This window comes from Podarcis gaigeae (assembly GCF_964106915.1).
Source record: "Podarcis gaigeae genome assembly, chromosome: 11".
Taxonomy (NCBI): domain Eukaryota; kingdom Metazoa; phylum Chordata; class Lepidosauria; order Squamata; family Lacertidae; genus Podarcis; species Podarcis gaigeae.
In genome coordinates, this window is record NC_139687.1 from 1,879,434 (window position 1) to 1,894,247 (window position 14,814).

Here is a 14,814-nt window from a genome sequence, read left to right on the forward strand (position 1 = left end):
TGGGAATTGTAGTCCCAAACATCTGGAGGGCTGGAGTTTGCCTGTGCCTGGCTCAGACAGAGACACAGGAATACAGGGAGTGCTCTCTCCAAAATCTCGTAGCTCACAAGACTGGCCAAGAAGCGTGAAAAGGACAGGAAGAGAAGGTGGGGGTTTTCCTGTTGGGGGGGAAGGGCGGCGCTCAGTTCCGGCAACTGTGCTTTCTGAGGATAATGGAGATTAGCTGAGCTCCGACCGGGACCTTTTGATTTGACTAATAAATCTGAAATAATTAACTGCCAGAGTCATCCCACGTGTGTGGGAGAGACCCAAGCCATTACATCAACATTGTACAAGATTATTTGAAGTATTGCAAGAGCACCTCTGTGACACCACCAGTCCCTTTCTCAGAAACTGCCTATGCTGTAAATCCTTTGCCGAGAGCTCATCTTTTTTCAGCTTTTTCATCAAGTAAAATTGATTGGTGTTGGGGGGCAGGATGGTGAGAGAGAGGGGTCATAGGCAGGGCTGAATCGAGTACCAGGGGGAACCCCTTTCTTCAATCGGTATTGTTTTTGATATTTGGTTGGAAGCCGCCCAGAGTGGCTGGGGAGACCCAGTCAAATGGGTGGGGTATAAATAATAAATTATTATTATTATAATCTAATTGACCCTTTGCACTCCATATAAAGGAATAACAGCGTCAAAGTAAACATTGCTTAGCGCTGCTTTGATGCATACATTAGGTACTATTAGATAATGTTATCTGTTTATGGAGGTCAGACTTCTGTGGGTTTGGTGTGTGTGTTAAAACTGGGGCAAGATTTTGTGGCTTCCAGGTGGAAAAATCAAAATTAGAAACAGAATTGTTAGAACCCAAAACAAAGAATTTGTCAAGAATGTATAACTTGCTGTTGAAATGGAACACTCAGGATGAAACGGTTAAACCTGCTATGATAAAATGGGCACAAGATGTTGGACATAATATCATGTTTGCAGACTGGGAACAGTTGGGGAACACCAGTATGAAATTCACGGCATGTAATGCCCTAAGAGAGAATATTATGAAAATGATTTACAGGTGGTACATGACCCCAGTCAAGCTTGCAAAAATCTATCATTTGCCCGATAATAAATGTTGGAAATGTAAGGAAAATGAAGGCACATTCTTTCACCTTTGGTGGACGTGCCCAAGGATTAAGGCTTTCTGGGAGATGATATATAATGAACTGAAAAAGGTATTTAAATATACCCTCTTGAAGAAACCAGAGGCCTTTCTCCTGTGCATAGTTGACCAATCAGTGTTAAAGAAGGACAAAACTTTCTTTATGTATGCACAACAGCAGCAAGAATACTTATCGCAAAATATTAGAAGACACAAGATCTACCCACTTTGGAAGAATGGCAAATGAAGGTGATGGACTATATGGAATTGGCGGAAATGACCGGCAGGATTCGAGACCAGGGAGAAGAGTCAGTGGAGGAAGATTGGAAGAAATTTAAAGACTCAATCAATCAATTTCCTTTATTCGACCGATGGTCAGAAATAAATAATACACAATACAGAATTATAAACTAAAACATCATAGGGGTACATAAATAAGGTAGGGCCACAGTACTAGACCTCTCACAGATAACCCACATCAAAGCATTCAGTTATACGTTTCCGACACTTGAGTGCCAGGAAAAGGAATTTAGCCACTGACAAAGTTGTTTTCCCAGAAGACTTACTTATCAGATATGCTGTCTGCTTTCCTCTTTGTTGGGAACTGAGGTGGGGTAAGTATGGAGTTGTAAGATACTGTCTTAAATCGTTTTAGAAGGGACAGCTCAGTAAAATGTGCTCTGTGGATTCTACCTCACCCAACGCACAGTGGCATAATCTCTGGTCATATGGGACTCCTCCATATCTTCCCTTCAGAACCGCCGAGTCAAGAACATTCAGCCTAGCTGCAGTAAATAGTCTGCGGTATTCCAGGTAGTGGATATCCGCCAGGTAGCGAGCTGGAGCAGCCCGATACAACTGCTCCCCCAGAAACAACCCAGGTTTCACATGGGCTATGTCCTCCTGTCTGGCAACATCCCTTAATCTTTGAGCGATCACCGCCTTTGCGTGACTATACGTCATGGACCCTATATAAAGGGAGGACAACCACCTTCCCCCCCCCAATATACTGGGGGAGTTCACTCACCTGGGACTAGCATCTAACATTGATTACTTCTTGATCTCTGCAAATTTGGCCGTTAATGTACTTTCCTTCCAAGTTGAAAACCAACATTTCAGTGATCACCTTCCAATAGTGACCACTTTGTCATTGTTCCGGTGCCAGAAGGACTATAAACACTCAGTCCTTCTGGAAACCTTATCATCGATCAAAATAAGAGGGATCAAATGGTCGGAGGCTGTGCCCCAAAAATACCAGGAATTTTTCCATAGGGAAATCATTGCCTATCTACCTCAAATAACTACTGATTTACAAGATTTCAATTCGGTTTTGAAACTTTTTAACCTTCTTATAACAAACCTTACCACTTTTTTTACATCACCTCCTCAAAAGGCGAAAGTGGCGCATTGCAGTGCTGGGGCCCCTTGGTTTAACACCTCTTGCAAACAAGCAAGATCCCTTCTTCATTCCATCTATAATGAATACAAAAACTCTAATGCCCAGGCTCTACCACCCTCCTATTTACAAGCCAAAAGAGCATACAAACAGACTTTAAAGCTGGCCAAACGCGAATGGTACCAAAAGCGTTGGTGAGCCTTGATTGTGGCCTCTAGATCCCGCAGACCACAGGAATTTTGGGCTCTGATAAACAAAAGAGGAAGGAAGTACCCACTGGCGATTATCCCTGCGCCCACATGGGAACAATTCTTGAGTAAATATTTCTCTTTGGCAGAGGAATCCAACTCATCCACGGAATTCCGAGCCGACCATCTACCTTTGTGGCCCTCTACCGACCCAGACCTGATAATGGACTTGATACTAGATCTGAAAACGGGCAAAGCCCCTGGGCCGGATCTAGTCCCTGCTGAGGCTATTGTTGCGCAAACGAGGTGGTGGGCTGAAATTCTGGCCAAAGTCTTTGATGCAATTAATTCTACGGGGCTTATCCCTAGGTCATGGAAGGAGGCCGTGATCGTACCAGTCCATAAAAAGGGTCCCCCTGCTGACCCAGAGAACTATCGGAACATCAGCCTTTTGTCTATCATCGGGAAAATCTATGCAAAATTTTTGCTGTCTAAGCTGTCCCATTGGGCATACGACTCAAATTTGATTGGCCATGAGCAAGCGGGCTTTAGGAACAATTATTCGACCACTGACCATATGGTAATTATGTATCATCTTGCCAGAAAATATTCTGCCCCGAGTCGGGGGCGCCTATGTGTCGCTTTCATAGACCTAAAGGCCGCCTTCGACAGTATCCCAAGAAACTGTCTATGGAAGAAATTAGAGAGATGGGGCATAGATAGAAGGCTGTTATGGCTTATAACCCAATTACACCACGGGTCGTCGGCTAGAGTGAGACTCACACCGGCGGGAAACCTATCCAACGAGGTCCCAATAAATAGAGGAGTGCGCCAAGGCTGCATTTTGGCCCCACTCCTCTTCAACTTGTTTATTAGCGACATGAAGCTCTTTCTGAGTGAGTCTCAAGCCAACATTCAACATTTCTGAGTGAGTCTCAAGCTGATTTTCGCTGCCCTCTGCTCCTATATGCCAACGATGCAGCAATCCTTTCCTACTCTAGAGTCGGTTTATGCAGAGCTCTAAAGATTTTTGCGGCTTATTGCAAACTCAACCATCTGACAATTAATCATGGGAGGACAACCCGCACTTCTGCACTTCCTCCACTATCTCCCCTTCCCATGGAGATTTAAAGTTATCCCTCAGAATCAAGGGGGCCAAACCCACCGGTCTGAAACAGAGCTTGAGCCATAGCCATAACTTCGCTTTTAGGGCCACATACCTAAAGGCTTGACAACAGGTTTCCAATCTCATGATCGCACCTGCCACGGAGGGGGGGATCCTGAGTATGGCCCTGAGGAATTGGGTTTGGATAGATTCCAATTTTTCAAAGTCCCTACGTGAGCCCAAGGCAATGCCCACCAGCAGAAGAGGGAGGACTTTCATTTTAAAGAGTCGCAAGGCAACTTTGACAGTTTGTGCCTGTTTCTTGGAGTACAGGGTTCTAATCACCAAGGCTGCTTGGGATGCGTTCGAGGCTATGTATTCTCTGTGCGCCAAGAAGGACCTATTTGATCTTACAACCTGACCCAGGTATTTGAAGCAACTGACCTGCTCTAAAGGAATACCATTAATTGACCATAAATTAGGTTTCAGTCGAGCAGCAAAGACCATTATTTTGGTCTTGGCATAATTTAGTTGGAGCTCGTGTTGGGTCTCATATTCATGAAGAGCTCGAAGCATCCTCCTTAATCCGATGGGGGAGGTAGCTAATAGGGCGGCATCGTCCGCATACAGTAGGACATTCAAGGCTCGTCCTGCCAGTTTTGGTGGATGGAAATCAGCATTTGCCATATGCACCACTAGCGAATTAATATAGAAATTAAACAGGGCAGGGGCAAGCAAACAGCCCTGTCTTACCCCCCTAGTGGTGGCAACCGGATTGGAGACTAGCCCCTTGCTATCTAGCCTAATCCTCAGGAGGGTATTTTAATGCAAATTAATAATCAGCAGGAGAAGGCGGCGGTCAATAGATGTCGCTGCCAATTTTGTCCATAGCTGGTTCCTGGGAATTAGATCAAAAGCCTGCTTAAAGTCTATAAAGGCGATGTGGAGGGCTTTTAGGCCATTGCCAGCGTACTTGGTGGCCAAGTGATTTAGGATTAAGATTTGGTCTGTTGTTGATCTTCCGGGGCGGAAACCCGCCTGTTCCTCTGCGATGATATTGTTGCTTTCCATCCAGGTCGTTAATTTGTTAAGTAGAAATCTTGAATAGATCTTCCCGATAACATTTAGCAGGCTAATTGGTCTAAAATTTCTTGTGAATTAACACAATCAGTGCAGAGTTCCAGCTTGGAGGAAATTGTGCTGTTTTGTTTATATAGGTAAAAAGAGCTGCTAGGGGTGGACACCACCAATCCTTATTGGCTTTAATAACATCTATGGAAATAAGATCGTCTCCGGGTGCCTTGCCCGCCTCAAATTGGCCTATAAGTGTTTCCACTTCAGAGCAGGTAACAGGATCCCACTCCGGCAAGGGGGCCAATTCTATCCTTCCTCCGCTGGCAGCGTGAAATTTAAAGACTATTTACAGAGATATTGTAAAATTAAGGAATTTTAGAATAATGTTGGATTGGAACTAAGTGGTTTCTAGCTGTGATGGGTTAAAAGAATATGAAAAAATGGGTTTATATAAGTAAAAATCTAAGATTGTAATAATTTAAGAATAAGATCTGGGTAGTAAAAAGAGGGAAAGAAATTGTTGAATTAATAATTTGATTTGGAAGACAAAAAAGGGTGGTATGAGGAGGTCCGAGAAACAAGTAAATGAAAAATAAGGAGATAGAAAGATTGGTTGTTTTTAACAATTTTTGTTTGATATTTTTTCTTTTTTCTGTTTTTTTCCTTTTATTTTTTGTAATGTAAAATCCTTAATAAAAATTATTATAAAAAAAAACTGGGGCAAGATTTTAATTTCTGAACTCAGTACATGTTAGAATTTTTATTGATTTTACAAAATAAATCTCACATTTACTACATTTAAATTTTAAAATCAAACAAGATTTTTCCGAATCTTAGGACTTCCCTCCTCCCCTCCGTGGGTCCTTTATATATCTAAATCAACTGCATATTATAGTTTTTCCACATTACAGTCCTCCAAAGTATCCAAAGTGTTTCTAGCATTGCAAGAGTTACTAAAAGCTTGCCAAACAACTCAAGTGATTACAGTGTTCTTTTACATACAGTCTGTATTTGTCCCATTCCCTACTGAAGTTTTGATCTTCCTCATTTCTGATTTTCCCTGTCAGTCTTGCCATCTCTGCATACTCTAATAATTTCATCTGCCAATCCACTTTTGTTGGCATTTTCTCCTGTTTCCATCTCTGAGCAAGCAGCATCCTTATAGCTGTAGTTGAGTACATGAATAGTCTTCTCAAATCCTTCAAGATATCTGCATCTTAGAATTTAATTCTGTCCAGTGAGTGGCAGGATTTAATTAAGCCCCGAGTGTTAAACTGGATGCCAGATCCTGCGTGTTAAAATGGATGCAAGACCCAGGTGTGTGTTTGAGCTGTGTGCTAGATGCTGTTAATTCTCTGGAATTAGCATGTGTGAAAGAATTGATATAGCTGAGGAAACTTCTTGAGTTCTGTATCAGATAACTCTTAAGCCTAGAAAATTAGCATGTGTTTTTAAAAACTAATTAACCCAGGCTAATTCCCTTGGAGTTGTTGGTCTGTGGGGTAATGAACCATTAGCACAGGCTTCCTCAACCTCAGCCCTCCAGATGTTTTTGGCCTACAACTCCCATCATCCCTAGCTAGCAGGACCAGTGGTCAGGGATGATGGGGATTGTAGCCTCAAAACATCTGGAGGGCCTAGGTTGAGGAAGCCTGCATTAGCACAACACAGGATCAAAGGAACCATGTGGTGGCTTCCGGTTCCACTCTGCCTTAATGGTGGCAGCCAACATGATCATTGGTGAAGGTAATCATTGGTGAAGGAAAAACAAGGATGATTGAGGGTAATTATCCTTGCAAGTTTCCCCCAGATACGGGGGGAACAGGCTTCACTCACAGTTCGTCTTGGTACCTGGATCTCACTCAGGCATGGATTGCAGGAGGCAGCAAGGTGCTGAGTGCAAAACACTTCACCTGGAGAAAACCCTCCAACGCCGCCATTAAGAAGCAGAGGTTCTCCTGTTAATTAGAGCTTAATTGGACTAAAGTACAGGTGCGCGCTAGAAGAGATGAGATCATAAACTGCAGAACAAAGAACTGCAAGGACTTTAAGGTTTGAATTTAAGATAAGATTTCATTCGGTGCAAAAGATGGTGAGGGAGGGGAGCCTATTGTTTCTTAATTTAAAGTTTTATTCTCTACATTTATGATTCGGCAACCCTCCTCTGAATGTTAGTTCAAGTAATTATATTTGTACAAGCGAGGACGAAAGAAATTGGATTATAGATATGGAATATAACATTAAACAGAACTGTGCGTGTAAAAAAAAAGAGAAAAAGGAGGGAAGCTTTATTTTGCAAAAGGTTTATGATAAAAAATAAAGCTGACTCTTCCCCATCCTTTATTATTTACGGAATGAACTGAATAACACTAAGAGCACTAGGAATTTAATTTAATTGGAAGTATAATTGCTCATATATCTTCAGTTGGACGGAAGAATAAAAGGAGTGTGAACTTGCCAAGAAACTGATAAGGTTCATTACTGAGTCATCTGCAGTTTGACAGACCGCTCTTCTTCCCAGGCTGAGAGGGAAAATGGTGAAAACAGGTCAGCACCAACAAAGAAAGAGTGGCACAAATAAACTCTCCACCAAAATCAACAAGCAAATATTTTAAAAACAAATTAAGAATCAGGATACCAGGAATGGGGGATAATGAAAAATCTCATTATTCTACCATGTTTATTTCCCAAAATATTGCTCAGTTTTCATTTAACCACTTATATACCATGTTAACATCTGCCAGTGGAATCTTCATGGCTAAAATGAACATTTTGAGCAATTTGAGACCTGTTGTTGCTGATATAAATGTTAGACTGCAGAAAGTGCAAAGGAAGTTAATTTGCAAATCACATAATAGCGCTTAACCCAGTTTCTGTGGAAAATGCAGAATTATTTAAATGAGTATTGCAACTAAAGAGGGCTAAGCAGGATCTCAAGAGGGAATCCTTGCAGAAAGACATTCACTCGCCTGACCATCTGGAGGAAACAATTTCATGGACTGGCATGACAGAATGGTACTAGGTGCCCTAGCTTAGCACCTGTTTAAAGAACTTTAATTAGTAGATTAATATTCAGCGATATACTGGGAATCTAGAAACAGCCATGTCAGCAATCACCAGTTAGTCTGCTTGGCAGAAAAAACACTTGGGTCCAACTGACCATTGCCATAGTTTCCAGAGCTGAAGGGCAACAGAAGCTTGCCCTCTCTCTGCCATCAGCCAGGGTGCCAAAGGCCACCCAAATGCTGGACTCCTTTTCTCCTGGGAGGGTCCTCATCCATCATTGAGCAGCTGCAGAAAGGTTGCTTCCTATCCCCTCCCTGCCAAGAAGAACTCTGCTTCCATGGCTGGTTGCCCTGGGGCTGCAGAAAGGTACCCCATGCACTGTCTACACCCACCACTACTGGAGCAAGAACACAAGAAAGAAGATCACCCTGGCCGGAACTGATCTCCCTCGTCTATGTCTCCTTGCCCCTTCCCTTGTCTGTCTTGCCTTTTGCAAGTCTGTTGTCCAGTCCCCGCTGCTCCCTAAATTCAATTTAGTAGTAATGACCTTTCCCTCTTTTACTAGTGGGAGCATCTGCTGGAGTTCTTCATTTCCTTCCATAACTGGGAGGAACCCTTCCATTTGCAGAATGAAAGTGCAGACTCCCGCTGGCAGTCCAAGAAAGAAAGAAAAAATCCTTTTCAGGCAATGAATATATATGGGGGGGGGCACCATCATGATAGTAGGCTTTTCTCTTGACACTTCTGGGCGCCCTGCTCCTCCAGAGCTCTTTGCAAGGCCAACTGTATCTACAGGGGTATTTTCAAAAGCTACAGGGAATATGCACTTGTAAGGACAGAACCTGCCACCCTCCAAAACATGGCAATTGTACATTGTACATGCATTAAAACATTTCTAAAACCCTAGAGAATGAAAATTCTAATTCAGCATAGCAGTAGATCAACAGCCTGGAGTACCTTCAGCAATGTAAGCAGTGCTCAGTTGCTCTGCCAGTTTCATTTCTCATTGGCGGTATCCTCTGGTTTGTAGTGGCAAGTCTTGAGTGTGTGTGTGTGTGTGTGTGTGTGTGTGTGGTAAGTGCAGCTTTTCATTTCATGCTTAAAAAATTATTTTGAGTCATACTATTCTCTGAGCTACTCTTATGAGTTGAAATATCTTCTGTCTTGTTGTTTTGGATATCTTTATCCATAAGGGGAAAGAAGTATAAGATATTTTATTCCTTTTCGAAAGTTTTGGCAAGTCACCTTCACTCCATTGCTTTCGGTGTGGAATAATGCCATCTCTCGAGGCTGCATTGCCGCTCTGTGGCCACTCTGTGGCCAGTCGAACACAGCAAAGGAAAAGAAGAGCAAGTATTGACTATCAAACACAAGCAAGAGGGCACCAATGAAACATACCACAATAATTTTATGAGGCCATTGCTTAGAGAAAAGTATTAAATTTCCTTTGTGTTCATTTAGTTCAACAGATAGTTAATATGTTAGCTGAACATACACTGTTCAACAGGATAAAAGCTTCTCAAGCATATTCTTCTATAATCAATATGCCAGCACAAAGCACTATTCTTTATTATCAAAGTTCTATCCTTCACATTATACTCCCTAGTAGTGTTGAATTGCCCCCACCCAAAAAAAGAACTTAAAAAAAAAATGCATTCAGGTATTTGCAACCGTAATGAAGTGGTCTGTATGCAAGGTGTGCATGTATAATGCCCCAGAATGGGAGGCTTTAGCTTGGATCCTAACTAGGCTTCAAAAGGAAGGGCTTCTTCCATTCATGGACAAGACCAAGATCCAGCAGATGACCATGTTGCTTGAAGGGACGGGAAAAGCAATTTTTGCTTATTCATCCTTCCTCCTTCAGTTACCCCACAATGCTCAGGAGAATCACCCAACCCTCTGGAGCAGATTTCTGGGGTTGTAAGGGAAAGGGGAATCGGGAAGAGTTGCCTTCCCATTCCTCCAACAATGGGAACCTCCCAGAACAGAGCTGTCACAGGGTGGACCTGCCAGCAGGAGAAAAAGCAGGATTCTCAGCCTAGGTGTCTATGTTGGATGGAGGCTTTGAGCACAGTATCATTGGTTTGGAATGCTAGAGACAGGAAGAAGCTGATTAGTGAAGTATATTCCCTGGTTTCTAGCTTTCAGTTGGCTAAGCTTCTCTCTGTGCTACAGTAGTTTGCATAGCTCTGTTGGTAGATCATGGGACTCTTATTCTCAGGCCTGTGGGTTCGAGCACCTCTTTGGGCAAAAGATTCCTGCATTGCAGGGGATTGGACTAGACCGGGGTCAGCAAACTTTTCCAGCAGGGGGCCGGTCCACTGTCCCTCAGACCTTGTGGGGGGCCGGACTATATTTTGAAGGGGAAAAATGAACGAATTCCCATGCCCCACAAATAACCCAGAGATGCATTTTAAATAAAAGGACACATTCTACTCATGTAAAAACACGCTGATTCCCGGACCAACCGCGGGCCGGATTGAGAAGGCGCTTGGGCCGGATGTGGCCCCTGGGCCTTAGTTTGCCTACCCATGGACTAGACCCTCATGGTCTCTTCCAACCCTACAGTTCTATGATTCCATTGATAAAATCTCCGATCCCCTATATCAACTTGTGCAAATAGCTACCTTGCATGTGTGAAAGGTCTGTTTCATTTCTTACAAGCCTGTTTCCATGCATATCCTCTCTATTAGTCCTCATAGAAAATACAATGCTAATCTGTTACTTATGTTGAAATACTTGATCAAGTTTGCATGCTTAAAGGATTTTGCTCAAAAAGTCTGTCTCTAAAAGTCTGAATGATGAGGTGAGAGAATGAATCAAAGCTAAATTGGCAAAAACTACTGATGTACTGATGTACTTTGTACACAATGTGTGCTTTTCTCTATCTCAGTCTGAAACTTCTGTACCGAAAAAGGGAAGGCAGTTTTTCTGATATGGTATGCCTATCCCTGACAATATTTGTTTGCTTGCAATATAATATTAGTAACAACACCTACATTTGTGAAGTATTGGTGTATGTTGGTGAAATATACAAATACTTCAACAGGTTACTGATTGTAGATGCTGACTACCAAGGCTCAGTTATTGTCAGAAATTGTCTTTGTGCAACTTCTGCTTCATGCTAGAGAAGCAGTTAGTGCAAGTTTTACCTACAGCTTTTTGCGGTAAATGTAGTTTACTGTGTTGTAATTATAACTTTCAGAGGAAGATTTTCTAAGTGTAGTTTGTACCAGAAAGCTAAAGTTTTCATTAATTAGTAAGAAATATAAATGGAAATATCACCTAATACAAGCTATGTTTTCTTCCAAGGTGATCCAGATTCTACAGTCTTGTTAATGGATATTTGAGAAAGAAAACTGGTATGGTCGGCCAATTGGTGCCAAAGAAGGACAGAACATTCTTTATGTATGCTACAACAGCAGCAAGAATACTTGTCGCAAAGTATTGGAAGACACAAGATCTACCCACCTTGGAAGAATGGCAGATGAAGGTGATTGACTATATGGGACTGGCAGAATCCGAGACCAGGGAAGAGAGACGGCGGAAGAAGATTGGAAGAAGTTTAAGGACTATCTTAGGAAACATTGCAAAATTAATGAATGTTAGAACGATGTTGGTTTAGAAATTAAGTGGTTTTCAGCTGTAATGATTAAGTAAAAAGAAAAGAAAGGCTAAAAATTAAATGAAAATTAAGGGAGAGGATTTGCTGAACTAATAATTAGAAACTGGAATACAGAAAGGGGAGGTATGAGGAGGTCGGGGAAGTAAGTTATAAGAAAATAAGGGACTGAAATTATACTTGTTTTTGTTTTTGTTTGTGTTTTGTTTGTATTATTGTTTTTTCTTTTATATAACTTTTGAAACTTTAATAAATATCTTTTTTAAAAAAAGGGGGGAAGGGGGGAAAAAAGAGAAAGAAAACTGTCAATTGCATGGCATGGCTAAGAAAAGCCCACCAGGACGCAATTCTGTTGTTACAGGTATTTTCCTGTATTTTAATTATTTTCAAGTTCTTTGTGGAAGACGTGGGGAAAACAGGTGTTTATTGCTTGGCAGACGATCCTCTTAGTGGCTGCTTCTCATTTAAACTTTAAATTAAATCCTCTGTTTACAACATACAAATTGCTGCAGAGTTTATCAAGTCATCAAAAGCAGCACTAACAACTAACAGCTGAATTCATAATCACCAAATATTTTGCAAATGTCTGCATTAAAAGAACAAAAAGGTGATGAAGTCATTAACATTCCCAAGTCAACAGAGAGAAATGTGCTTTAAAAAGCATGTTTGAACCTTCTAAAGCAAATCACATTTACTATTTTCACTTGAAATTGCAACATATATCTGTACTGATGTAAACTACTTAAAGGCAAATTCACCTGAGTCTAGTTTTAGAACCAAAACAAACTTATCCAATGAGCGTAATACAAGACAGGAAGATAAACAAACAAACGAATAAACCTACATGACAAATTCAAACTCTCTTAATGTACCAAACTATGTAAGAGGTCAGTCCCCTGAATCTCTCCTAGTCATGCAGATGGTGGTTTAAGGAAGTTTCATTCCAAAATATCTGGAGGCCACAAAGTTGGAGATGAAGGTTGGTCTATTGGCTAGGAAAATTAAGCTGCAATCCGCAATGGAGCTAATTTCTGAGTAGACATGTATAGGCTTGCATTACTGGAGAGTTTTGGCATTTCAGGTTTGCAATACAATTAAATGAGCTATCAAGAAAGTGTAGAAAAATATTCCAATTGCAGTAAATGCAGCCAGGATTGTAAATAAAATTGGGGGGGTGTTGTTTTCGGGTATAAAATTAATATGTTTGTGAAATAATCTGACTCTGTTTCATCTATCCCACAGATTTTATTAATCCACAAATAAATAACTAAAACATATTTTGCTAACTTGCTCTTGCAGTAGGTGACTTTAAAACACTGGACTCACAGAAAACAAATAAACCAAAAAAGTGTTTTGCCAAAAATTGTGTGATCAGGAAACTAGGAAAAATAACATAAACAGAAACTGTAATGGCATATCAAGTTTTAAATTTACCTATTTTTTAATTGTTCAGAAAACTTACTTTTCTCAAATATTGTCAATGTAATAATAAAATGCAACAAAGCATCAAGTCCAGAAAGATTACAGTGTAACATTTGCCATTTGTCTTTACCATATTACTTATGAAACACTGTATTAACTGAGACTGTTTTCAGAACTGTAGTAATTCTGCCTGAATATTGCAAAATACAATTCCAAAGGCGCAAAAAAACTGCCAAAAGTAAGCACTTTAAAACCCTGTTTACTTAACAAAGAAAAAATGAAGCACATGGTTAACTGTCCCATTAAGAATCAATTAGAATTAACAGTGCTTAACTTACCCTGGATTGTGACCTTATTTTTACCAGCTCTATAATAGTGTAGGTACATTTCTAAATAACTGTAGGAAAAACTTTTAATAATCCAGGCTTTTTGTTGCTGCTGGCCAACAGGCCAACAGGCAATATTTAAATTCTAGAAAGCTTCAATACAGTGTAAACTCTATTGTTCCAAAATAATACAATATATCATTGGCATGCAATTGTACAGTGATATTCAGTCATATAGCTGATAAATTGATATTTTATAGCTTACAATGTCATACTTTTTCATATATTTGTGAAATTATTTGTTTTATTAATATATACTAATAGATATATGAAGAATCTGAACAAATAATAAACATATAATACACTGACCTAACACTGGAATGAGACATAATAACATGCTACTATAATATATAGTCCACTGATTATTTCAGAATAAACTGTTCTCATGTATAATTTGTATTTTTTGCAGTTGCATCATATTCCCTGGTAGAACTATACTGAATTAGGAAACACTCACAAGGGATTGTCTTCTCTCCCATGCCCAGAAATCTGGTGAACCCCCGAGATTCTGCATGTTATTATTGCATCCCTATTGATATTTCCTGGCAGTGTTTCTGAACAATCATTCACCAAATTATTAGCTTTGAATTTGTACTGTATTTCAGATTTCATTTGCAAATCATTTTAAACCCTGGAGTTTGCTCTAGATTTAGGATTTGTAAAATAAGTGACATAAAAAGCTGTGTCAAACAGAAAATTGCATCAATTGCAGCTTCTCTAATCATCGCTCTACAATTAAGGGAAAAGTCAATGCTGCTAAAATCCTCTGTTCTCCACTATTAAAGGCCCAGAGGTCTCAACCCACCCTGGATCTGACAACCCTTAAATAAATGTTCATCTAATTTCAGAACTTTCCAGAGAAATGCAAGACTCACCAAATTGGCTGGTTTGTTCTTCATTGGGGCAGGTGAGCTTTATTTAACAGTTTGACCAGTACGAATCCACTTGTCTGTTCTTCATTCTGTGAAGTCTACATACAGCAAAAGTGCAGGTTGAGCCAGCAGCTCTCCATTCAGCTGTGCAGGTGAGGGTAGCAAGGAGCGTGCTAAGACTTCTGGCGTGTTGCTTCTGCCACAGGTTGGAGTGACTGGCTTTGGCTGAGCCGCGCTTCTCTGACATTGCTGCCTATTGAGCTGCAGATGTGGAAATGAAGCCCTAATCACCCTGTGCCTAAGCTGACTCTTACAATAAAACCCTCGTGTTTTTGTCAGCTGTGGAGATAATCAATTCATGAGGAAGTGGGGGGCTGCCATCTGTCACCTGAGTTAAACTGATCAATTTCCTCATCTGGGTGCTTATATTGCTTTTAAAACTAGGTGATAATTATCCCAGCTGGCTTTTAAAGTGCTCTGTGAACTATGCCACATTATTAATAATGGTGTTAAATGCTTTCAGACATAAGAAAACCTTTGGGTCTGCATCTGTTTGTAGACTGAGCAGTTTTGTTGGTTGAAATTTGCTGGATTCTTAA

The 14,814-nt window shown here is 40.7% G+C and overlaps 1 protein-coding gene across 1 annotated transcript in view; it reads right to left on the reverse strand.

Annotated features, from left to right (window-relative positions):
* Nucleotides 1-14,444, reverse strand: part of TRPM3 (transient receptor potential cation channel subfamily M member 3) — a 418,053-nt gene extending 403,609 nt beyond the window's left edge. The window contains exon 1 of the mRNA XM_083701876.1: nt 14,219-14,444. Within this exon, the coding sequence (XP_083558002.1) occupies nt 14,219-14,242 (24 nt within the window). The 5' untranslated portion in view covers nt 14,243-14,444. The remainder of the gene's footprint in view (nt 1-14,218) is intronic.
* Between the last annotated feature and the right edge of the window lie 370 nt (nt 14,445-14,814).